The sequence below is a fragment of the Porites lutea genome, chromosome 4, assembly GCF_958299795.1.
Source record: "Porites lutea chromosome 4, jaPorLute2.1, whole genome shotgun sequence".
Taxonomy (NCBI): Eukaryota; Metazoa; Cnidaria; class Anthozoa; order Scleractinia; family Poritidae; genus Porites; species Porites lutea.
The window spans coordinates 25,346,471-25,373,165 of record NC_133204.1 but is presented as its reverse complement, the minus strand read 5'-3'; the positions used below and the strand labels follow the sequence as shown (position 1 = coordinate 25,373,165).

Sequence of the window (26,695 nt, the reverse complement as noted above, 5' to 3'; positions counted from 1 at the left end):
AAAAGTCACTCAGCAGAATCCAATAATTAAATAATAATATTTAAAGTCAGCACTACCCATTGCTTAATGAGGTTTGCCAATGAAAATGGCATCAGGAAAAGCAACGATAGATCGGAAATTTTATCCAAAGGTTTTTGAAAGGAATAGGTTTGGTTTGTACCGAAACACATCTTAACAGTCTTAGGACAGGACACAGAAGACACAAGGTAACAATCATATTTATTTTAGAAGGTATTGTTTATTAATAAATTTTGATTTGTCTTGGTCTTTGAACGCAGCAACCATCACCCGTAACATCGACTGAGCTCAGCCGTAACAGGTTACGGCCCCACATGACAGCCCTGCATGATCCCCCTTTGCTACCCTCAAGATAGCGAAAGGACACCCAAGGAACCGAAGGAGACCCAAAGATTAGTGTGCTTCTCGCTATGGGGCTTGCAGCAACAACCACAGCTATTAAATCACAGTTAACAATTTTAAAGGTATCCGGTCATTTCGTTCCATGGTCAGATCGTTCCAAGTCAGATCGTTCCAATCAATAGTCAGATCGTTCCACAAAATAGTCTGTTCTTTCCACAAAAAAGTCAGTTCGTTTCACATATGTTATATCTATTTTCTAAATGTGTAAATGTTATCAGAGTACAGACTAGCGATAGGAACAAGGATGAAAGTAGTTTCAGAACTATTTACATAATGTTGCGAGCGCTGTATGTTAATTTCACTATGCATTGCGGAACGTGGCTGGTTGAAATCGTTTCTTGTTTGTTTTCAAACGACATGGGCTTTGGATGGATTGTTATTTTATCAGCTTGTGGTATGAACGAAACGTTTTTCTTCTCGATAAAGTTCAATCAACAAGTTTAGAAAAATTTACTTGACTTTTCATGTGTGGAACGAACTGACTTTTTTGTGGAACGAACTCACCATTTGTGGAACGATCTGACTTGGAACGATCTGACTATGGAACGAAATGACCGTAAACCATTTTAAAGATTCACACTTTGCGACCAAAACATCCACTGAAAAGAAATTCCGTTATAAGGTAACATTATTTTCAAGACAATGTAACCAAATGCAAGTGGAACGAATTCTACTGATCTACCAACTACATTTGTAAGCTGTTTGACTGATTTCGTCATGGAGCAATGAAATTCGTGACTCTCTCCTCTGATTGAATACATGTACAAGGTTGCGAACTGACAAAAACTTTCAGGGAGCCAACTACTTTGAGCCTGTGAAATCCAGGGTGCCCAACATAGGTTTTTAATGAGCAAAACTGACATTTCCTAGTCGTTCAACAACGAGTTTACATGGCATTGTCTCGAGGGCCTACTGTAATGTGCTATAATAGACAGTCCAATCGACTTTACTCACCAGTTTCAACTTGTTCGGGTCCAGTAACAGTTTCAAAGTGGCTTCGCAAGTCATCTTCTCTTGTGTCATAGCTCAAATTACCGACAAAGACCTTTCTACCGTCTTCATCTCCCATGATTTTAGATTTCCTTGAGGACAATCGCTGGGACGCTAACACGAGCGCTTTTCATACACCACTGCACAGCCAGTCAACAAACCGGTTTGACAACATTCTCGTCCTCAAAGCCGCGATCCTTTTGGTCAGCGCCTCGCAGAGTCGCGTCGATAAAGATGTCATGTATGGGGAATTATAATGTACCGGACGGAGTTGGAGACCATCCCTTGAGGACTCCTACCTAGGGGTAGGGAGAAAAAGATGACCTAAGACCTAATACCTAAAAACGAAGACCCCCCTCAAAATCACTTATAAATAGCTAGAAACGGCTATGGCCCATATCGACCTAGGATGGTGTAAGAAACAACAAGATCTTCAATTATCAATGAATTTGACCAGGGTTTTCGTTTTCTGCACCTCCCCTACGTCCCCCCCCCCCCAAAAAAAAAAATAAAAATAATAATTGTAGAAAACGAGGACTCCCTGCTCAAAAGTCACTTGAAAACGGCTTGAAACAGCTTTCTAGACACCACAGGAGTGTAGAAACAACAAGATCTTCAATTATCAATAAATTGGACCATGGTTTCCGTATTCCACAACCCCCCCCCCCCCGCCCCCCCCAAAAATGGAGAAAACGAAGACCTCCCTCATAACCAAACGGCTCGACTCGGCTCGAAATGAATTCTAGCAAGAGAGGATTTTTATCTTCTCCTGCTTCTAGACACTGGAGGGGTGAAAGAGAAAACAAGATCTTCGAAAATATAGTCAACTCTCTCGTAAGCGACCACCCTTGGTGCTCGACAGAGTGGTCGCCTACGGGTGGTAGTCGTCTACAGGAAAAAACAAGAAAATAAGCTCAAACTGAACTGATTAACGTAATCACATAAAGTTATTACCTTACAAGCTAGAACTTAGGCAAACAAGCTACTGGCAATAATGTTTCACATGGAATAGCGCTTAGAAACATTTTGCATCAATGTTACGATTCACTTTTTTAGCTACAGATCTTTTTACAGTCATCTTTTTTGTAAGTCAACTGCTATAATCTATCAGTACGCTTGGTGAGCGCTATCAAAAACTGACCTTTTTTGTCACTGGAGGAATGGTTTACTCACAATCATACGTGAAAACACCTGATGGTAGCTTAAGTGAAACAGAAAACAAAAGAGTTATTCAAATTTCTGGTTTAATAAGTGGTCGTGGTCGTCTAAGAAGTTTACGAGTGATCGCTTATGAGAGATTTTTTAAAACAGTATTTAACTGAGAAAAAAAAAGGGTTATAATATTTTCCAAGTTGTCGGGGTCGCTTACGGGAGGTGGTCGCTTACGAGAAGTGGTCACTATGAGAGATTTGACTCCAAGGTGTCTGTAAAATCCAGTACAGGCCCGGAACACCGTTATCTACCGATTATTATACAATCTGCGTTTAACTTCATAGAGGACATCCCTATGGACATTCATGTTATGTTCAATTGGCAGCTGTCAAAAAGGGTATCCGCCGACCGGTGTTACAGTGTCATCGCGGCATCAAGTGTACAACTCATTGAGGTGACGTGTTTTATAGTTATCCGCTGACCAGTTATTGGTTTTAATTGATCGCAGGCTCAGATCCATAATGAGAAGGCCATATAGTAAATAACTTAATATATAGATTTAGCCAGGGCTAAAAGCGAAGCTCCTATTAACTCGAATTTATAATTTAAATCAAACAATAAACTTGTATTCCACAAATCAGTTAACTTTAGAGCACATTCATGTGACTTTTGAGGGAAAGGCTAAGTGATTTTAGAGAAAAATAATTTGCAAACATTCCAAGCTAAGAGTGAACTTAATCTTACATCGAGTTGATAGCCTTATATGTACACCTAAAAAATAGCATGGCCATAATGGCTCTTGATCACAGTAGAATTATAGGCCTGGAAAACAAATTCTTATCATGACAAGAAAATAATTCCCGCTTAGCAGCCAATCAGAGCGCCCAGATTGTAGTTTATTGTAGCCATATACAAATATATGGGGAGTAAAACTTACGCAAGGAGTTGCGGAAGTAAATCATCTTATCACAAATAGAAAGTGACACATATATAAATTGAAAACTTTCCAAACATAAGCGATGAATAAATACTGAACCCTCGTTAGTCAAACAACAGCAATCGTTGTTAGGTTCTCTCTCTCTCCTTGTTGTATTTTGATCAATCGCGTTCCAAAAGCTGTGATCTTCTCTGTCAGCATCGAGATTCCGTTGCCCGTTTCGCTGGACAAGAATACGAAAGGCTCTGGCGTCATAACTGAGACCTTTATACAACGTGTCTACTTTGTAACAGCCTTATATCTGACAAAATGCATTGAACAACATTTCTTGCGCGAGCGCCTACAAAATTGGACCAAGTTTCCAGTATTATCATCAGTCTGTATCATTTCAGTCCGGCTAGATAAATACAAACATGCTTTATTGGTCTCCTCCCCAAGGTGGCTTTTTAGAACAATCATTATTTGCAATCATTACAAATTGCAATATTTAACTAATTACAACACTTAACTCTGTTAACTTATCACTGAACCTATTACTAGATGACTAAACTTTTCGGAGCACCTAAAGAACGGGGAAAGTTGCCACCCGCTGGAAGCATACAGGGATAAAGAATTTTATAATAGCCAGAAGCCCAGGGTTCTGTAATTGTTTAATTAACACCAAAATATCATCGCGATCGCACCTTCTTTTCATGATACTGAATACTGATCAAAAGCTGGGCTTACAAACGATTAATACTAATTTCTGCTAAAAAGAGTTTTTTTAGAAAGCCAAAGACATGAGTAGAATGTCGTCTTCGTTATATTTTACACTTTCCTGTTCCTCAGTTTTCTCTTCACGGGACGAAAGCAGCTTTAAAAGAAGAAGCTTCTTTGCTTTACCTTCCAAAACAAGATGATACTTCAACTTGGAAATCACACGGCTGTGCTCTTGCGTCATGGATCTATAGTAAAACACGAGACAGATTACCAGAACTAACACGGGTAGGAGAAATGCCGCTGAACGCATAAACCGTAATGTCTTGTGAATCCACCTAGGCCAGCTTGACACAGCAGATGAGAGCTCGTCAATAATGAACCTATTGGCGTCGCAATCCATGTTCTTGAATGGACCACAGAAAGAGGTTGGCACTCTGGTTACGCCCCATCCAACAAGACCAATACACATGAAAAACGTGAGGAGCAATAGAAGGGCAAAAATCGAACTTAGCCTTGCGCCTTGAACGGGTTTGTCTGGCAGGCGATTGTTATAAAAAAGACTCACTTTCTTTATGTAGAAGAACACGATCATTTTCAGAACCCCTAAGATTGGAAGAATGGGGTTGAAGAACGTGCCAATAAGAATAAGGCACTGACCGTAAGCGAGGTCAATGACATTCCGAGAGATGTCGAACTCGGTAATACCAACTTTCTCCCTAAGGCATCTGCATTTCTTGCATAAAAACTTCCGTAGAGTCTCAAGTCCGAGGGTGATGAATAATACCACGAAAAAATCCACCCACACCAGCATGTACATCTGCGCCGCGATCTCGTTTTCCCAGCATTGTTGGCAGTGGGAGGACAAACTCTCGCTGTCCTGGATACGATCGTTAAGATCTTTATACAACAGGATCATCAGTACTGCAACCGAAGGAAGCTTGATAAGGATTCGTCTCAGCAGATTAAGCCCTAGCTCAAACTTTGGACCCCAGTCTTCAAACATGGACAGAAACTCGAAAAGCGGCGGCAGAATAAGATTAGGGATCGTGATGGCCAGAGACAGAGAAGACCTATAAAAATAAAGATGCTGATATAAGTATTAGAATTTTCCCTGTTGCAAAAGGGCAGAAAAAGTCAAAAAAGGGCAAAGAACTTAGCTCGCACTATAGATAAACTAGGAGAAAATATATAATTGTTTATGGCCTTTTTTAAAAGGCCTTGCGATGCTTTCCTCTTCAAAAAACAAAACTCATACTTCACATTAAAATTTCGTCTACTGTATTGCAACTGAAAGCTAAGTGATTCAGGCAGATATGTTACTTCGTCTTTAGAGGAACTTTCTGTTTCACAATAAGCATAAAAGTGTCTTTTTTTTGCCCGAGTTTATATCCCTTTTAACTCGTGGATATGCGTAGAGTAGGCACGAGTTTTCTTTGGCAATGCTATATGCCAATATGTCACTCACATAGGCGAAACATCTGCGTATACGTAGTAGTAAGAACGAGAGCGGCGGGCACAATATCAAAACCACAATTGTCGTAGATTGATCTTTTCCAAAGAACCTTTTGTTATCCGTGAAAAACGTATGTAATCTAATAAATATTGAAGATGATAAATCATATGAACTGTGGAAATACAAATATAAAGGAGCTATGTCATGAGCGTGATATTCTGTTTGAATATTTACCAATCAGTAAATAGCACTTTTCGCGCGTTGTGATTGCAGGCTCCCATAACTTGGAATATCCTTGGCTGTTCACTGTTTTGCGACCGGAGCCAAGATGGCGTCTCGTTTCGAGACATTTTCGGAAGACGAAATTTGAGCGATAAATGAAGCATGCACTGCACTTGACAAAATCCCCGAAATCTTTGTAAACTGTAAACAAACTTCCTACTAACTATAAAGTGATGTTTTTAATTTACAAAAAGTTACTTTTCACCACTATTCACCTCCCCTTCGGGGATAGTTGTATATTAGGCCAATTGCGCTGGCAAGTCATTGCTTGTTGCCTTTACCAATACAACAAAGGTTCCTGTAGAGATATGACGAAGGTATTAAACAAATTTCATCAGGGAGAACTTACCATAAAAACTTTTTGGAAGATTTTTAGCGGGAATAGCATTAAAACTTGAAATATTGAGTTGGCCAACTTTTTCAAGTTTCAATCCACGTGTCGTCCATCCTTATCAGTCGACAGAAAACAGTTTCTATGCCTAAATATAGTCTAATACCTTCTTATCACTTATTTTCGCGAATTAAAAAAAATTCGCGAAATTAAAGACGCGAAGTTTAGTGACCTATATGTAAAAAACCTTTATCTAAGTTTTCCGTCTGCAAGGAGTACATTCGAGTAGGATGGCTCAAATTTAAGTTCAACGCATGTCCTTATTCCTCATCATCTGACTAATCTTGCTGAATGATTAGTGCCTTGGTTGCTCATATCAGTGTACTTTTAAAAGATGTTATGTTGCTGACATTGTTGAACATTTCGGCCAGTTGCTTGTTGCGTTTCTATTTCGTTATGGAAATGGAAGTGTAAAAACCGAGCACCAGTGTACTTGACAGTTGCGAAATGCAATTACCTTGAAAAACGATGATTCGTCAGAATCGCGAAATTTAAGTACCGCGAAATATTTGTATTCCAAATTCGCGAAATTAAAGTCACGAGAAAATAAGTGATAATGAGGTAACAAAACTGAGGCACTGTTTGTGGAATTTAATTAATGCCAAATTTTTTTTTAGTTTTTGAAAAAGATTTTAGCAAGTAGCGAGACACAGCCTCTTTAAATGAAGATATGATCACGCAGTTGTAATAGCAATTCTTAAGATCCTGAGGGTTTCTTTAGGATGAACTTTTTACAGTTATATAGTTTAGAAATAAATTAAACAACGTTTTCTCGTGAAAATGCCTGCAAAATTCAGGAATTTTTGTTTCCCCCCATTTTTTCCTGATCATGTTTCTTAGTACTCCTATATTACAAAAATATCGATTTTGGGACAAAATAGGAAGGAGGAGACGAGAACTGTGAGAGTACATCCAAGAAATTTTGTTGTTTCGCTAGACTTGCTACAAGTCGACCTCTCATAAGTTCTTAAAAGTGAGCGGAGCGAGCTTTAATACATGAGGTCGCGCAGTGAGCGAGCGAGCGACGAAGTCAGAAAAAAAAATAAAGGACTTTTACAAAGTCTATTTTTTTTGCTCTGCTTTGTTTTGTTTTTTGCGCCGTTCTTGTTGCCGTCGCCGTTATAAACAATTTTATTTTTGCTTGAGATATTAACGAGAGCTGCGCTTTTAGCCTTGGCTAAATCTATATAGTAATCATTACCTTATAAGCATCTGCTCAACCTTACTGCGTCCTTCCTCTGTAACTTTCTTGCCAATGATAACTCCAACCACGAGTACAAAGGAAACATACCACAAGGCCGGAACTATAAACAAGTTGATGACAATCCTCGTCCCATAGAGCACCATTTTCTGTTTTCTAGACCTCTTTTGCACTCGAAGTAATCTTGCCTCTTCTTCTAACTCGAAGCGAATATCCTGCACGATCATCTGCTTCTTGTGCATCGCGGCGCTCTTCTCAGAGATGCAGTAGTCCCAAGCGGAAAACAAACGGTTGCAAGAGGAATTGAAAACGCCCTCGCTGTTAATGTAACTCTCCTTTAGCCCAATGGATGCGCTGTGTATCATTATCACCAGGCAAAAGAGAAAGTAAGCTCCACCCGTTAGAAGGTAGGCTAATGGTAAATGGTATCTGACTCCCTCTTGAGATACAATAGCTTCAGAGGGATAGCTGCTGTAAAACATGATAGTGTTACTAATCCATCCCTGACCAGTGATAAAGTCTAACACCATTGTTGAAAAGCTGTTGCCTGTCGAGTTGTCTGAGCCATTTTTGGCCGCGTAATTAACCTCATATTTACAGCTCGTTACATTAATTGCACTGTCACCGCCCGCGTCTGTACAAATCAACAGTGTTGGTAGGGAAACAAATCCAAATTCGATCAGAAACACAAATAAATTAAGAAACATGAGCCAGCGAAGGAAAACGAAATACGAAACCACCCCGCTTCCAAATTGCCCTTCAATGTCTTTAAGATGACCTCGCCACAATTCGAGAGAATAAATGCATTCTTTGATACCGGTCTGGAAGTGCTTCCATCCCATTGCCACGTTCAATATAAAAACTTTCCACCCTGAAACTCTCCTAGGAGCCCTTGCCCTAAGTGACTGCTTATATCGTCGTCTAAGAGACATGGGTAGCGGAACAGCCTTAAAGTCGACATTCTCCAACACTTCTTCATCAGTCGATGAAATCGGTCCTGCCGTTGGCTCCTGATCACCATCGCTGCTCCAAGCCGTTGACAGGGTACCATCGCGTTTACCTTGTCTCTTCAGCGCCCCCGAACGTTTTTTTACAGAAGTCCCACGGCTTTTCCGTCTTGTTGTCACTTGGTTTCTCATAACGGTCGATGTTGTATGTCTTGCTACATGACTAGGAAGGTCCCGTATATACAGTCTGGCCTCGTCAGTTTGTTCAGTTCTTGAATCTCCTTCCATCAGGGAACGCATTTCAATTGATACAGCTGCCATTCTGAAATGTCTCGCGAAAGTATGACCGTGTGTAAATGTTTAAGTTGTGACTTCAGAATGCCCCCTCTCCTCAGTGAAAACAGATATCATGATTTTACTGTCTGACAGTATTCAGACTGTTGCGTGACCTTTGCGTTGAGATTTCCAAAAGCAAACTTGGGAGCCAAAATTATTTTTGGCATGGGACTTTTTGTTTGGCGCTTTGATTGTATAGAATTAACCCTAAAAATCGCGTTCGGGCGTCACCTGGACCGTACTATGGTAACCGTACCTGATACCGCGGCAATTATAAGACTTTATATAAGAATTGTTTTTGCTCTATAAACTGAAAGATCGGATTATTATTATGATTATTACTAATAATCATAGATTATAGTGCGTCTCCGCTTCCCGTAAAGCATCTTAATCCTTTTTATCCTACACTGAGTTATGGAGAGTTGATTTTCACAGGAAACTACTTTTGTAAGAAATCCTGTGGTTTTTCCATAAATGAAACCTCTTCGGCAGAATCTTTGAAACCAGTGAAACCTCTATTAAGCGGACCCCAATTAAGCGGACATCCTCTATTAAGCGGGCACTAAGCCAGCTCCCGAAATTAACGTCTTATATTTCCCTTTATAATGAACCCCTATTCAGCGGACACCTCCATTAAGCGGACGCAGACACTAAAATAAATTGTATTTGGCTAATTTCTGTTGTTTTTAAAAAAAAACCACCGTACTGAATTGACAATAGTAGTATTGGATTACGTCCTCGAAATATTAATACAATGTCAATAAACTGTATATTAGACCGAAATCCGGCCGTATGATTGTCATCCGCGATCAAAGTTCACCTAAAAGTCTTGCAGAAAGTACAGCACAGCTTCCTTAGCTTCCTTACTATGGAACTTTATCACAGTACCCCGGCACAGTACTAACCGTTGAATGTTAATCGTTAACAAACATTGCGCAATTTTTACAACCTCCATTAAGTGGACACCCTCAGTCATTAAAGCGGACACTTGGGAAGGTCCCGATGGTGTTTCACTGTGTTTATTTGTAACGCAAACATACTAATTGGTGCATGGCACGCTCGGTATGCTGGATGTTATTGTGACGTTTCAGGATGGCGCAGATTAGCCTGCGTAGCATGGCGGTTTTGGTTGGGCGCGCTAAGTAATATAGGCGGGCGGTCAGGCGGGCAAAAACCGCCCTGCTACGCAGCCTAGGCGTAGATCCGCCCACAAGCACATAGAACAGCCAATGACTCATTTAGGAAGCGTCTCCTTCGTCGACGCAATTATTATTATTTACCGATATTTATACAGGAGTTACCCTTATCAACGGGGTGGGGTTCTTATAAATGAAAATTATTGCGGGCGACAAGAGGAGCTCACAATCCCAACCTCAGGTTCTGTTCCGCAAGCACCTCATGGATGTAGCCAGCTGCGTCAAGATATCCATGAAAGGGGTACATTTTCTCTCAAAAATGGTATATACATTAATGGGTAAAGGGTAGAATTATAAAGATCAAGATTTGCACCGCTTTGCTGCATGCTGCTTCAATCCGGGGAATTCTTGTAGGTCTTTGGTATGTATTGAATTTCATTTCATGTAAGACCTTATATGGTGTCCTAAGCCTACCCCGGGTACCAGAGGTTTTACTCGCGTGCGGCGAAAATTTTCGGTGTTGGCCGAAGGCCGAAGCCACGAGCGGTCACTATAAAGACTTGACAGAAACCCGAAACCGCGATAGAAAAGTCTCTGGCACCCCGGGTATCCTAAGCCACACCTGCGCTATAATTTAATTTTGGCACTTTGTGATTTGATCGATTTGTGTTTACGGAGCAAGGCTTATATCTTACCGGGAGTAAATGCAAAAGAGGGAGACTCCAGATTCTAGATCTCCAGAAGTTGGTATTTCTTTCCCAAGGTTAGCCTGCGAACAACAGACGTATTTCTGGTCGTCGCTTCTCTCCCTCTAGCCTCCCACGCAGGCGTCTTTAGGGGAGCTCGTTTTTCATCCCTCCCTAAAAACGCCTGCGTGGGAGGCTACTCTCCCTCCGAAGGAAGGAGGGAGAGAAGCGACGACCGGAAATACGTCTGCTGTTCGCATGCTATCCCAAGGTCTACATTCGTTCTGATGTATTCCTCCACTAATCGTGTTACAGCGGCGTGTGTACAAAGACCTTTACGGAATCCGTACTGGTTCCCTCTGAGGAGTTTTTAAAATAAAAGGGGATTAAATTTCCCCTTTTTCAAGGGTTGAAGGCCTCCGCGCCACTTCCCTTGAGGGACCCCTTACAGGTCCTTCAGGTTGGGGACTGGCTCCTGGCTTCTGCTGTTTGCGCGCAATTTTACGCAGTTATTCCGCTGACCAAAAGGATCGCAGTTTGGGAACGAATGGCTTTATGGCTGGTTAACTTGTGTGTTTTTTCTCTTCCCTGATTACGTACGTAAAAAAAGGAAACAGACGGTCCACAATGGCTGATGTTAAAGCGCTGGAGTACTCTACCATGAAGGTAGGATTATACCTAGTCTATCTGAGAATAGGTGTTGTGGAGTTCAAACGGGAGCTCGGTCATACCTCTCATATGGCTCATATCGCAAAATGTCGGTTGTTTCAGCAGTGCAGGACATAACTGGTCAACTACAACAACAACCTTTATTCGCCTTTATCATATTTAACATTAATATTTCTTCAATACCATATTAACTAGGCAGGGAGATCTTAAGCAAGCTCTTTTGAGCTTTTACTAGTAGGATCTCCCTCTCTATGTATCTAACAATAATTTTTTTTTCAAGTTAGGCGTATAGAATGCAATGTAATTTAAATCATCATAATTTAATATGGTATCTACTGTTATACACATACACTATGTATTCCTGTTTTAAGGTCCACTTAAAAATAATTCATGGTGGAAATATGTTTTAACGACTTTTTACATTTTCTGTATGAATTTGATTCCTTTAAATTAAGCAAGCTCTTTTGAGCTTTTACAAGTAGGATCTCCCTCTCTATGTATCTAACAATAATTTTTTTTTCAAGTTAGGCGTATAGAATGCAATGTAATTTAAATCATCATAATTTAATATGGTATCTACTGTTATACACATACACTATGTATTCCTGTTTTAAGGTCCACTTAAAAATAATTCATGGTGGAAATATGTTTTAACGACTTTTTACATTTTCTGTATGAATTTGATTCCTTTAAATTAAGCAAGCTCTTTTGAGCTTTTACAAGTAGGATCTCCCTCTCTATGTATCTAACAATAATTTTTTTTTCAAGTTAGGCGTATAGAATGCAATGTAATTTAAATCATCATAATTTAATATGGTATCTACTGTTATACACATACACTATGTATTCCTGTTTTAAGGTCCACTTAAAAATAATTCATGGTGGAAATATGTTTTAACGACTTTTTACATTTTCTGTATGAATTTGATTCCTTTAAATTAGCTGGTAAATTTTTCCACACATTTTCCATAGTTTGTTTTGCTGCAATTGACCAGTCTGTAGAGTATGGCAGGTGCACACGCGAGTTTTTTTAATAATATATAAAAAATAAGGGCCTAAAAACGGCCTTGCACGCGCGAGATCTCGTTGAGTTCTGCCATACTCTGCAGACGGGGCAATTGATATGCATATTTGATGAAGATCGAGTATTGTAAGAATAAATGTTATCGTTTGTTGTAAAATAATTTTTATAAAATGGTGGTAGTGTGTCATGGAAGTACAGATACATAATATTGCTGTGAAATACAAACTAATTTCATTTATATTTCCAGTGTCTCTAGGGAAATATAGAGTGGTCTACTCTCCTTTTTATAAGCAGAGAAGGTCATAGTTCTAACTGAACTAATAAGTTCAAATACTTTTTGCAGTTTTTGTTCTTCTCAATTTTCCATAGACAAGCCTTGACTGTATCTCTTATGCTTGATTTTATTATAAATCTGATGATTTTTTGTCAGTATGTTGGTATTTCCTACTACAATGCATTTGAACAAGATCTACGTAGTACAGCCATGAATCTTTTTTCACTGTAAGCCTATTAATGATGCGACTATTAATAGGGAATGACTTTAAAGGGTAGTTATTTAATCTAAACCTTAAGAGTGAATAACAGATACTTATAAAAGGCAGCAAAAGAAGAAAAATGTAAAGAATTCAAAAGCACACCATCCTCGCAGACCCAGGGGCAGATAGTGGGGACGAGGGAAAGTCTAAACGGGCGGAAAAATATGGCACGAAGAAAAGTAAAGAATGGCAAGAAGAGCTCCTGGGGACAATGTCTTACCAGACCAGTTCCAAACAGTCGCCGCCGTTCTGGCTTCTGATTGGTGCCAGAAAAACACGAGTTTTCTGGCACCAATCAGAAGCCAGAACGGTGGCGACCGTTTGGAACTGGTCTGGTAAGACATTGTCCCCAGGGGCTCTTCTCGCTGTTCTTTACTTTTCTTCGTTCCATATATATTTTTCCGCCCGTTTAGACTTTCCCTCGCCCCCTTTATCTGCCCCTGGGTCTCCGAGGATGAAAGCACACCAAAGCTGAGGTGATTATTGTCATGATTATTGTCAAAGTTCATAGTTTGTTAGTAAAGTAGACAGGAGCATATGTAGGAATAAAAAAAACTATAGGAAAAACATTGTGATGCAAGCAAAAGCACAGCTCTTCATTACTTTTTCTTGTTCTTCTTCTTGTGCTTGTGCAAGAGTTAAACACAAGCAACAAAAACATGGCCTTAGTCACAATACCCCTCTTCTTCCACCACTTCTCAACGGATTTTTTATCCCTCTGCACCTGTCATTCTGGCTGAATTATTGTCCTTATTGATAGTGGAAGTCTGCTTGTGACTGAACTTGTGTGGCCAGCCAGTTCTGATGAATGGAAAGTGCCCTGAAAATTAATTAGAGCGGTTTTCACTTGACTGTCGTAAAACCAAAACCAAAGTAAATACACTAGCCAACCAAAGGGCGTAGTAAAACCAAAACCAAAACCAAAACCAATCCCTTTCGACAGTCAAGTGAAAACCGCTCTAAGACAGCATTACCATGATTATCTTACAAAATTCCAGAAGGACTAACATCATCAATGCTGGCTGAAGTATCTAGAGCTCTCGCTTACTAAACGAAGCTGACCAGTGTTTGAATTATTGAACAAGACTTTGTCTTTGATATTTGCAAGTACTTGAAGTTTTTTCTGAAATTGTCTGAATTGTACAGAACACATCCCAATAGGTTTGATCACACTGGAAATTTGGAAAGAACGACTAAATAATATTGTGCAGGGCATACAATTTAATGGTAATGTTTGAATTTAGGTTCCTTATGAGATACTCAATAAAAAGTTTCGAGCAGCCCAGAAAGTGATCGACAGGGAGGTGTCTCTTGTCGTGGGAGCGACAAATGATTTAACAAACAGTCTCGGCAGTGTTCCAGTTAAGGTTGGAGAGATCACTGGCTTCTTGGATGGAGTAGTACAAAAGTTACAATCACTGAAAAGAAAGGTAACTCATACCAGTAGATTCCAATCAATTTAGGTTTCTTACCTACCCCTCCCCTAAGCAAGGTGTAAAGAAAGTCAATTTTACAGCTTAATTTCTATTTGGGAAAGGTGCAGCTAGCATGTACTAACCCAAGTGTCATTTTTATTTGATTCGTAAATTCTTCTTCCTTGAGTAAATTAATGTTAACAACTTACTCTAGGTGGGAACAATTCACCAGTCTAGACTGGTCTGATTGTTTGAGTTGTAAAGTTGATCATGCACTTTAAGGATCACGTGGAACCCACTCTCTAAATTTATCTCTACAGCCAAATGGTGCTGCACACAGCTTTTACAGGTATATTTTACTCTAAAATGTTCGTTAGCAAGGGAATCTTGCATGTTTTTTATGACAAGTCGCTTTTTAGTCTTGCTTGCGTAAGCAGCAAGACTCATAATCTGCAACATGTTTTTTGTTGTATTTAGGACACAAAAGGGGGTCATTATGCCAGTCGTTCCTTGCAGAGACTGTGAAAACTGGGACTAAGAATCGTTGTGTGATGGAAGCCATCCATGTTTTGCGAGAAAGCTTAGGAATGGTTAAATTAAGAGCTTTTCCAAAGCGTGTCCGTCCACCATAAATTCTATTGCTTGAAAGCGTTGATTACTTTGGAACAAGTAAACACTACTAAGTGGTTGAAACAAAATAAGAATCTTAATTAGCAAAACGGCAATGGTCGGGTGTCGTAAACTTTCATTGTATGTTGAGCATGCAGTTTATTTTCGGCAATGATTGAAATGTTGTGCCATGAACGTGCCATACAAATCACTTTTTTGATCTCTGGCAATGATGTAATTTCTCTTGAATCAAGGCCCTTGAATTTTTGTGTATTTATACTTGTGTAGAGCCTACAATGGCAGACATATTTCTGGTCGTCGCTAACACGCATACTAAATCGATTCAGAAACGAATAAAAAGTATCGACATCGATAAAGTAGGAAGTAAAAAACCTTTAGCGGGTAAATCCTGTTTCGTGTACAATTAATCGCCTCCTCATTTCTCGATCTAATCTCCAAGTAAGCGAGACTAAATGCCGGCAATCTAAATATCATTGATTTGTTAGTCAGAAGAATGTTTTGCTCAAGAAGAAGCTTGCTTGCGGCATTGCCGGGCTCGTCTGGATCATATCAAAGAGCATGCTGATGAGCGGAAGAGTGCTCTGATACTATGGAAAAAGAAGCGTCTTGATAGAATGCTGGTGGATCACTGTCTACGATCTGGCTACTATGACACTGCAATTAAACTTGCCAAGGATTCACAGATAGAGGTGTGTCATCATTAAACTATTCCAGATACATCTATTTTTATATTGAACTTCTGTTACTGTTTCAGTACTTTTAAATTTAGGATGTAAACATTAACCATATATATATATATGTTATTCACCGGCTGGGAGGTCCGTATTGGGAGAAACTGTGCCGAGGTCTTGAGTACTCTGACCGAGGGCACAGTTTCTCCCAATATGGACCGACCTAGGCTGGTGAATAACATATATATATGTACACTAAAATATAGAAATAAAAATTAACTTGATTTTCATGTTGTACATTTATGTTTCTTATCTGTACATTTAAAAATTAAGCAACTGTTTCAATTTAATCAGAGGCAGTCAAAAGTTGCATACAGGTATCAAAAGGACACATCATTATTTCTAGCCTGCGAACGGCAGACGTTTCTCCTTGCTCATCGCTGCTGTGGGACGTTTCGTGAGGAGGAACATCTTTGACTCAGGAACAGAAATTCCATACTGATGACGTAAATCAATGTTTACATAATAAATCCGGTAATCATGGGTTTTCAAATGCAAATCTGTTCAATTTTACATTTCTCCTGGTCGATTTTGGTAAAGTGTTGTGTTCATCTGCAAATGAGCTCCAGTGAAACTCAAATGCTTCTTCTAGAGAAGACTATATTCCACAAATATTGGCTGTTTTGTGAGAGATTCATTGCATTTACATTTGACTTTTGTGGCTTTTTACTGGGCTGCCTGTGTGGCCCAGTCATAAATTCGGCTTTTGGTCGTCAGCGTCGAAAAGTGGTCTCCCGGGGAAGGGAAGACATGAGAGTCTGGTACTGAGAAACAATGTTCTCGTAAAATGGTTTCATATGATTTTCTCTTGTACGGACCATTGCACGGATACTTTTTGTACCTCATCTCCGCTCCTCCTGAAAAACCCACAAGGCGTTGCGAACCTGAAGAAGGCTATTTGCGTTGTTCATAGGAGTCTCTCTATAATTTTGTTATTCTTCGAGTTTAAGTCAGTTAGATGATGTTGGCGCTGGGAAACTCAGAAAAATGCTCACGTTGCATACAAACCGAAATGCCGTTAACGATATATTAGGTTCACACCAAAAGATGACTGTGAGTGTCAGGTTTGGAACGCCAGGGCTGCTTCGTGAACTCAAAGAGAGAATTATCGATCGATGTAGTACATGAGCAATTAAGAAGCACAATTTATGAGCAAAGTATTTCACCACTTGACGACACTATGGCTGAAGACTTGATTGTAAGCTGTCGTTGTCACTGAAGCGAACAACTCAGTTGCCGATGAATGTCAGATGAATCCTGATGTTACGCACATCCATGAGCGAGGGACATGACAACTTTGCCATGTTAGAAGACTGGCTTTTTCTTTATATAATTCCTTCTATTTAATTTGGAGGTCTAAATTTCGGATACTGAGGATAAAGAAGACACGGACAAAAATAAGAACCCTGAGAATTTCGCACACAAGTTCATTAGGCTTTACTTGAGGAATATAGGAGCTATTACTGACAAGGTTTGGTGACTGAGTAGAGCATACAAATGTAGCCCACGTCGAGGTTTCAGGGGGTTTGCTTTTGTTTGTATCTGTATCTTGCTAAGCTTTTATCATTAAATTTGTACATGATCTTCTGATCACAATTCTGTGTTTTCGCCCATTCAGCAAGCACGCTATATTGATGTCAGCATTAGCGAGTTCCAGAAACATGCCTTTGAAAATTTTCAGCTCTCGTGATGTTTCTTGATATTTCTTCTACCATTTTATGGAGATGTAAACTGAAGTCACCGCAAAATGGACACTTAAAAAAGCGTATAATCCATTTATCTCGAAACATAATACACATGACTTATATGGCGTTTATTTTCCTAAAGGTGTTTTGAATACGAACGAACACAGTCAATGTGAGGGGCAAAAACAGCATTAATATAAATGAACCATAGGGTTTTAACTAGTATAAGGGTCAATTATTGCGCATGGAGATGAATTGCTTGAAAAGAGAGACTTCGCTTGAAGATGTGATCAGAAGTAAACAAAGTCACCATAGTGTGTCACGTCCGGTCTTTTTAACATCCAAGGACTGTGATATTGTTTAGCTGGCACCAAAACTTCGGAGGAGTTATAAAGCGGCATAGTTATCATCCATGAAGAAAGTTAGTCATGAGTGAGACAAACAATGAACTCGAGAACTTGAATTTTTAACTCATATCGGTATCAGGTAAAAAATATGTTGTCGATGGTTTCATCTATTTACATTGTTTGAAGTGAAGAGAAAAATACCAAGAGGAAAATCTTAAAACTGAATATTTTTTATCTTGTGGAAAAAATAGTGCGTTTTCATAGACTGTAGACAGCAAATTACGATCGTCTATTTACTGCACGTTTCACAAACATGTGAATTCTGAAGTTCAGAAGCCAACCAACGATTGCGTTTTTCGCTGCTGTCAATCATCTTATCTTAACGGACATCTTAGGAAACAAAACTTTACTTCACGGGTTCAAAAGGTCATGGTTTGTGATTTGTGGATTTTGATCCGTTTTGTGTTTCTCTGTTTCAAGGTTCGTCGCTTGTGATCGTAATTATGATTGACGGCAGGGAAAAACACAATTGTGACGGTGACTTTTGAAGTTTAGAGTTCGCATGTTTGTGAAAAGCGCGGTAAAGTCTCCGTGCAGTCAGAGGCCCCCGGATCAGGCGGGATCAATTATGGGCAGTTGGCTGTCTGTTTTAGTATACTTCTGGTTTTCATACAATACAATATTTCTGTCTAGTGTAAATCAGCTCCGTCCGTCGCACTTTATGCTCGTAGAACGACAACAATTTTTGGAATTTCCAGTTATGTCAAATTAGTCACGTTATACTGTCATGCTATATTTTGGGGCACACAAGGATTGGGGGAGGGTTGCGTGAAAATAATGCAAATCGTTTCCTGATTAGAATTAATGGCTAACTTGTTTATTTTTATTCATAATGGTGGAATTTAAAAGTTATTATACAGACCCCAGTTAAAAATGGTACTCTTTTTTTTGGTTATGAAAGTCTTTCAAAAGGGTACAATGTTCTGAATGAGTTTATGTTTCAGTCTCACATGAGATTCTGTCACATGCAATGGTCGGTGACAAGGTTTTGTAGTAGCCTGAGTGTGTATAGCCGCCCCCTCCCCTCAGAAAAAATAGCTCCTTTGCAGCCCAGTTAAAAATCGCCTTTCGGCTATTCTTGTTGTCCTTTGTCTGTCATTCGTAAACAATCGCTAAAACAAAAAAAAACTACTCCGTCGACCAATTAGCACTTCTGACCTGATTCCGGACAGATTTTGCATCATCAGTATGGAATTTCTGTCGTTGAGTCGCAGACGTTCCTCCTCAGGAAACGTCCCTCAGCGGCGATGAGCGAGGAGAAACATCTGCCGTTCACAGGATACATTTTTTCATATAGCACAATTATTAATAACTACTGAAGAAACTCTGCCAGTAACTCACTTGTAGATAAACCAGAAAAATACAGGTATGCCAGCTCGCTACACTCAGTAGCTGATTACATGATTTAATTTTCCCCTTTTTCTCAGGATTATGTGGACATTGAACTATTTTTGGTGTCAAGAAAAGTTGAAGAATCTCTTTTAAGAAGAGAATCAGGACCTTGTTTAGCTTGGTGTTATGAAAATAGGTCCAAGCTAAGGAAGTTAAAGGTGTGTTTGTCAATGTTGTAGTTCAATTTCATTGTTATTGCAAATTTCATTGCTCTGTATTGGTCGATGATAATTTATAGTTATGAATTTGAAACAAGGAAGATATTAAATTTGCATAAATTACATACAGTTGTTCATAAGGAATAGATACATGTTATAAATTTATTTATAGTGTACTTTCTGTATCAAAGCCAAAGTAACTAAATAGAATAAATTATAGAGCGGTTTTCACTTGACTGTCGAAAGTAATTGAGGAATTGGTTTGGTTTTGGTTTTACTATGCCCTTTGGTTGGCTAGTGTATTTACTTTGGTTTTGGTTTTACGACAGTCAAGTGAAAACCGCTCTATTGATGTGCAAATTTTAAGGCCCCCTGGAACCCATTCTTGCTATTTACCTTCTGACTCTCGCAAAGGAAGACCTCTTAGTAGAGGTTTGACTGTACATGGTTCTATTACCTTGTATCAAGATAACATTCTATTAGCAGTTACATCAGCCTTAACTCCAGGTGGTTTTGGTTAGTTTGCTGATATACATGTACATTTACAGTCTTTGTTGAAGAGAGCCCTCCTCCCCTAGACCTCATTGTTTGAAATGGCTTAACGGAATATATTATTGTTTGCAACAAATACAGTTTTCAATGAAAGGGGTTAACTAAGGCAACCAAAACAGTTTTTTCTCCTACAGAAAAATTATTTCAGCAAGTTGAAAACAAGCCAAACTATCCCTACAGTACCATAACAATTCTAAGGAGAGATTTTTTTAAAGTTATTGTGCATTGTATTTTTAAAATATATTTGTCAGAGTAACCTTGAATTCAATGTGAGAATGCAAGAATTTGTTGAACTTGTGAGAAGAAGTGAAAAGATGGAAGCAGTTAGGTATGAAGCATCATAAATACTATTATAATGTTAATACCTTGGTCTGAGGCAAGAAGAATAACGGTACGGTATTTCTGGAAATCCTAGTTAGAAAGGACGTTGTAGATGGAAACTTTCCAGGGCAAACAGAAGGTTTGACAAGATACAAATTAATGTACATGTAGTCCTGTTTTCATGGTTGGATCTCCTTCAAACAGAAATTTGTTGTCTATTAATCTTCAAACCTTAGTTTTGATGCAAGTTTCCTCAGTTTTTTTAAGCCATCTGGGGATGGGAGTGATTTGTGCAAATGTCTGCATTATCTTCATGTGTAATCCATTATTTTAAGAAATTTTGGACAGAATCCTATTGGTCTGTTTGCGCTCTTTTGACTAATTTGTTACATTTATTATAGAACATTCTTGTACTTGTTTGAATGTCCAATTATGGATTATAATTGTAAGTTAAAAAAGACGTGATGCAGATTAAGGAAAGTTAAAAATTTGTCAGATGTTTGTCAGAAACTATGTTCTTCTGAGCTCTACAAGTTCAATGACCTTGACTATCACGTTCAACACAGTCAGACTCTACTACTTATTGGAGTATTGTTTTTTTGGTATAATAGAAAAAATGTACAGAATTTATTCTCGGCCAAAAAGTGGTATTGTACCTAGATAATGAGGTACATACATTGTATTGCGTACAGGCAATCTTTCCTTTGTAGATAAATGCCTCATGTTGCATAGTACACTGTATATCTGTAGATGTTAACACATTATTTTTTGTTGGATGTGACAGGTATGCCAGGAAGCATTTCCCACCAGCAAATGTTGATGGCACAATGACCAAGGAAATCCAAAGAGCAATGGCTTTGCTGGCCTTTAAGCCTGAGACTAGCTGTTCACCATATAGGGTAAATAAAATAAATAAGACACTCTCTCCTACTTGTAGGTAGATTTCTGTTTGACTGGGGCCAATGAAGAATATAGCTTTTTAATGTAAATTGTAGCTGCTAATAATTATTAAATTTTGAGAGGGAAAAATGACTGGGGCTTTTCCAACTACACAGTACATTCAGGAATCTGATGACTAAGAGACAAAGATGCTTCATCTCCCGCAAACAAATTATTTTATAATCTTTTAGAACAATCTGATAGAAATCTATAGAATCAAATTAGCAAGGATGAACACCATCTTTTCGTAAAAGACTCTTCCCACAGGCTGTGAAGAAAAACAACTTAAAAAATTATAACTTTTTAGCAATACCAATCTACTGACATGTATTCAGAACTCCTAATTTCCTTTTTGTTCCTTTTTTTTTCTTTCTTGGTTGTGCATCATTCAACAGTTTTTAATCTGATAATTTATTATGTTTGTAACTTTTGATATGTACCGGTATTTTATCGAATGAATAAAGATGATGATGATGATGATGATGATGATGATGATGATTATTATTATTAAAGTGGATGCTTGTAGTTTTTTCATTGAAAATCAAATATTGTTCAATTTATTGTACATTATTTGAGTAAGCAGTGGTACTTGTTGCTCTCGGTCTGTTCAGTACTGACTGTTTTTTGGGGGGATGTATTATTATTCCAGGAGTTGTTTAATTTGGAGAGATGGACTCAGCTAGTAATGCAATTCAGAAGGGAGAATTATCAACTTCATCAGCTTAATGATCAGTCTACATTAGCAGTAACGCTCCAGGCAGGACTGTCAGCTCTGAAAACACCGTATCCTTGTTTTATGTATAATACCCTAAAATGCAGCAGCTAAAACAGTACAGGTATATCTCACTCCTTATAATGTTGCTGCTTTATTGAACATAAAGGTCACTGAGATAAAAGAAATGAACACTAAAGCTAAAATAGATGTTTTGGTTTTTTAATAAATATGGAGAACAGTATGGAGAATTTACTTGTTGATAAAAGTGTAAAAAGGATTAATTTTTTATTATCAAAATGCAACTTCTTCTTTCTCATCTTCATTTGTTTCTATATTGTATAGACAATTTAGAGAGTAAGTGTTAAGATGCCGAGTTTTCTTTAGACTACAAGTAGTCTCCATTTTTCCTCAGGGATAGTAGAGCGAGTGAAACGCGAGCGTGCGTGGGGTGATTTTCATGCGCGCTCGCGTTTCGCTCGCTGTACTATCCCAGAGGAAAAATGGAGATTACTCGTAGTCTAAGTTTTCTCATGACCTGCCTGATGATTAATTACCTGAAAGAGCAAAGGAAATTTTATCATAAAAAAAAAACACCCACAAAAAAGAAGAACATGTTGGAAAAAAGAACCAGTGAACTTATACATTGTATCCAAGTTCTAATTTCCAACAAAGACCAGCTCTCATGAACTTAGTTCTGTAATTTTCAGCATCCAAAAGACGAAAAAAGACGCAACGTAGGCTCTAGGGATTGTTTGGAGGGACAGCAAAAAACATGGCGCACGGCAACAAGCTACCTGTTGACCTTCCTGCTGTCGTGGCCACCGTACCAAGTACCAAGAGGAATTTTGTTTAACCCATGCGTGGAAAACTTAACCACCTTTCGAGGAACCAGACGCAGTTGTTTAGTCCTCACCCTCAAAAAAGGTCCTTTTTACGAATGTGTTATTTTGGTGAAATACACTGTTTCCTTAACACTGTTGTTAGTCACTGTTATCAAGAGGGTCACAAGAGTTCAGAGTGCCCAGTATGTAGCCACCCCTTGAACATCTTAGGCCGTCCTTTGCCCTATGCACACTGTGCTCAGTCCAGGTTGGTGTGTCCAATCTCAGGACATGTCATGAATGAGAATAACCCACCTATGGTACTTCCCAATGGATACGTGTATGGAGAAAATGTGAGTAGCCTTAAAATTAGTATTTAACTTGGTCTAGGGGGTCTTTTTTAAGAAAGACCAGGACCTTGAAGATTTTGATGGACTACTGTTTTGTAGACTGCAAAACAGTCCGTATTTTTGCTTATTGAAGTACGCGCGAGCAGTCAAACAAACGGTCTGGAATGAGGCTGAAACAGAGAGCGAGACTGAGACGCTTTTTCTCTTGCCTCACAAGCCCGCTCGCGCCCTTCGCGCGCGTAAGACTATTACGCCACGCTTTACCGATTTCTTTACTGATTTTGAGAAAGAAACCGACTGTTTTGCAGTCTAACTGCTTTAATTCCAGTTGAAATTTTAAGCATTGCGCGCATACGGTAATTACGAAAGAATTATTGCCCTGTCAGAGATCGAAGGGGATGAGCGCAGCGAACGAGTGAGATTCTGAAACAAAACAAGAGAGAGCTAAATATTAATGGAGAAGAGGGTGGGTTATTTGAGAGATTTCGGCGTATGAAACGTCTTCGCCATTTTCACTAATTGATAATAAATCATAGGGTACTTACCATTTACATGGGAAACCGGAAATCCCGCGTGGAAAATCAAATGGTGCACGCCATTCCGTTTGGGAAGCTTCGGAAAACATGGGCTTTGATTTCAGGCAATGCAGTTTTTCTACTCTCTGATTTGGATATACTTTTTAGCGGGCCGTTCTCCCACCACGTCAAATTTTATAGTTTTATTTTCATACACAAGATTTCTACCAGGGTGGTTTGTGTAAATGGTAAGCATCCATAATCTCCAAAAAAAGTCTTTGGAATATCCTCCACGATTTATTGACATCACTCTGGTCAGCATTGCACACTAGCAACTTTTGTACAAGTAAGGTGTATCATGTATTCAACACAAGGGTTTCTAATGTCAAGAGGCGGAAAACTTGATCACCTCTTGAAGAGCTCGTTCGACAGTAATAAACATTTAATGACTGGTCCCGAGGGTCGTCCCGAGGGAAACAGTCATTAAAGAGGTTAAGCTTCACGTTTACGTCAAACGGCAAACGCGAATTTGTAACACGTGACCAAGTTTCTTCGTTACTGTTCATTATTTCTACACATAAATTAGTTGTTTCAGTGTGAAATAAAGAATTGAATTGAATTGCGTATATAAGATATTTACATAAGTGTACGTAGGTAGGAAAATAAAGTAGCTGACAAATAATAATTAACTAAAAGACATTAAGTTCATTTGTGTACATGGTCCAAAGTAGCAAGAGCTTTCTTGTTGGACACAGTCATGTTGAAATAATTGGCAGCAGTAAAGAGAGGAATAAAATCTCAGATAATATCAGTAATAGAACATATAAGCAAGGTCAGATTTGGTTAATGAATTGTTTGAATTGTTTTGAGCAGTTTTATCTGCTCATTTCCTATTTCGAGAAATTCTCAATTTGAATCTGTCGTTTGCCGTTTGCCGTATACGTGAAGCTTGAACTCTCTAACTTCACTTTGTTTCCCGAGAATCTCAACGCCGAGGGAAACATTCAGATTCGAGGAAGCCAAATGAACTGTTTCCCGAGGGACCAGTCTTTAAGTACAGATTTGTTATATAGCAAAAAAATTTTGAGGCTGAAAAATGATTAAACCTCGCCGTAACGGCGGTCGTCGATCAACATTCGCGTGTAACAGTGCGCTGTTACCCTGTGACGTCATAGATTTTGCAATTTTGCCCGCTCAGAGATCTTGGCGGGAAACAGTTTGATTTTTAGATGTTAGGGCGAGAGGAATAATTGTTTTTGTAAAATGCAACTAGTTGGTCAAAAATATTGAGACAAAACAACTTATGCTAGCAAGCTTAAGCTGTTTTGGTTTTCAAAGCCAGCGCTTTTCGCTACTAGTGGGCTATAACATATAGCCTAGTCGCAGCTCAACCAATCAGAACGTAGCATTGATAATATACCACTAGTTGGATTTTACTAAATAACAATAGTAGATGCTGAGAGTTCTTACAAACATCCTTGAAGGGGTGTGGTTCATCATTGCGGGCCTTACTATTCTTACTCAGTGTGGCTGGGGATGTTTCTTTCATTTCATTTACAGGCGTTGCATGGGATGGCAAGTGAGAATGATGGCCACGTCATATGCCCGAAAACCAAAGAGTCCTTCCGAGTTGATCAAGCTGAGAAAGTATATGTTATGTAGGAATAAAGATCAGTAAGCTCTGTGAGTTGAGAAATATAATGCTACTTGAATGGCTAGCACTTGACCTTTGTTCACATAGTATATATGGTTTTTTGTAACGGATATTACAGCGTCGCTATATTTGACGAGCTGGACCCTTTCACTTGAATACAGAATTCACAGGTAGCCTGAAGTTTGACAGTTTCGTTAACAACAAGCCCAGAAACAAAATCACAACATTGAATTTAGAAAAAAAATTGAGTTTTTTACATCTGGAGTCGCAGAGGGTTTTTTTCATTACTAAATCATGTAAAAATGGAACGGCGAAGCCACAAGCCTCGTAAACCGTGAACTCGGTTTTTTATTTGCAGCCTGGGAAAGTAATTATTGAATTAAAAACAACAACAACAACAATACCCCTTTTTACAAAGAAATGTATTGCGGCTGTTACAGCTTGCCGACCCAACGTTTCACTTTATAAAACTGTAGAACTTTTTCTATTAATTGTTTTAATTCGACATTATGAATATTAAAATATTCATAATGTTGAATTTTTATGTGCACTATTTGGTTCATTTTACTCGGTGTTTGAAAATGTAGCTTGCATGGTAGGCGCTCGAAAGGCGAGGGAGGCGGAGAGAGGAATTTGGGCACGCGAGAACGCGAATGCCCTCACGAGCCCGATTTTCTTCCATTCTCTCTCCAGTCACGTTCGAACGCTTGTTGTGCAGGCTATAAATACTAGTGCTTCTTGTGTTGTTCTTTTACCACAGGTGGCCCAGACTCTGTGGTAGTTGGTTAGACTTTGAATTTATAAGAGAATGTATGAAATAAACAAAATAGGCCCTAAATTCCACTTTTTTTGACAAAAATAGAAATAAAAATGACTTACCTTGTGTTTGTGTTGTGTTTTTTACTGTCTGTTCGCTTCTAGAGCCATTTGGAAGCTGTTTTATCGAAGTTTTAGATTTTGAATTGCACTGACAATAAGAAATAAGTAGCAGTTGTTTAGCTCAGCAGTTGTCATTCGTCCAGCTCCATCATTTTTGCTGTTTTTGCTTTGTTCTTAGGTAGTTGGCTATTTCTTCGTCGCAAAACGTGCGAAATTTTCCGCCATTTTCTCTGCGCTACCAAAAAAACAGCTGTGCTAAAAACGTAACCTCGACCTCAGAGCTTCTGGGTTTCCGTTTCTTTTTCTAGCGATATCCTGTACTATTGACGTCATTTTATAGGATAATAAAAACGTCTTCCAAATTAGGTCAACGTCTGCTGGTCATGAAAAATTAGCTGTGGAACTTAAGCCAATCAGAAACGGAGAAATATTTTGAGTGAATAATAATTATAATGTTAATTAGTTAAGGCTGCGCAAACAGTGGAGGAAGGCGTTGGTTGCACATTGGCTATAGTTTTGAGTACCCTGATAATTGAAAACAAACGACTTTCTTCTATGTCCATAAACTGAAGGCAGGATGATACTGATTTAACAGGATACTTTTATAGCAGCTTAACCGATAAAGGGCCGTATAACTTGGTGAATTTCATTTACATTACTGAATTAACTTGT

General features: G+C 38.8%; 2 protein-coding genes across 2 annotated transcripts; one reads left to right on the top strand and one right to left on the bottom strand.

Annotated features, from left to right (window-relative positions):
* Positions 1–3,575: 3,575 nt before the first annotated feature.
* On the bottom strand, positions 3,576–8,855 carry LOC140933083 (transmembrane channel-like protein 7). The gene is made up of 2 exons (XM_073382601.1): positions 7,526–8,855; positions 3,576–5,268 (listed from the first exon to the last, which is right to left on the bottom strand). The coding sequence occupies exons 1-2, from the start codon at positions 8,791–8,793 to the stop codon at positions 4,263–4,265; spliced, it is 2,274 nt and encodes a 757-aa protein (XP_073238702.1). The 5' UTR covers positions 8,794–8,855; the 3' UTR covers positions 3,576–4,262.
* Positions 8,856–11,161: 2,306 nt separating this feature from the next.
* LOC140933082 (E3 ubiquitin-protein transferase MAEA-like) lies at positions 11,162–26,029 on the top strand. Its single transcript, XM_073382600.1, has 9 exons — positions 11,162–11,296; positions 14,104–14,289; positions 15,390–15,593; positions 19,155–19,277; positions 20,081–20,157; positions 20,935–21,049; positions 21,739–21,872; positions 22,789–22,978; positions 25,051–26,029. Exons 1-9 carry the CDS (start codon positions 11,258–11,260, stop codon positions 25,150–25,152), a joined length of 1,170 nt encoding a protein of 389 aa, XP_073238701.1. The 5' UTR covers positions 11,162–11,257; the 3' UTR covers positions 25,153–26,029.
* Positions 26,030–26,695: the final 666 nt, after the last annotated feature.

Excerpts from the sequence above, each read along its gene's own strand:
- LOC140933083 (XM_073382601.1), bottom strand. The coding sequence starts at position 8,793 with ATGGCAGCTGTATCAATTGAAATGCGTTCCCTGATGGAAGGAGATTCA. Across the intron at positions 5,269-7,525 it reads GTTGAGCAGATGCTTATAAG|GTCTTCTCTGTCTCTGGCCA; the intron begins GTAATGATTACT and ends TTATTTTTATAG.
- LOC140933082 (XM_073382600.1), top strand. The coding sequence starts at position 11,258 with ATGGCTGATGTTAAAGCGCTGGAGTACTCTACCATGAAG. Across the intron at positions 19,278-20,080 it reads CCAAGCTAAGGAAGTTAAAG|AGTAACCTTGAATTCAATGT; the intron begins GTGTGTTTGTCA and ends TATATTTGTCAG. Across the intron at positions 22,979-25,050 it reads GATACGTGTATGGAGAAAAT|GCGTTGCATGGGATGGCAAG; the intron begins GTGAGTAGCCTT and ends TTTCATTTACAG.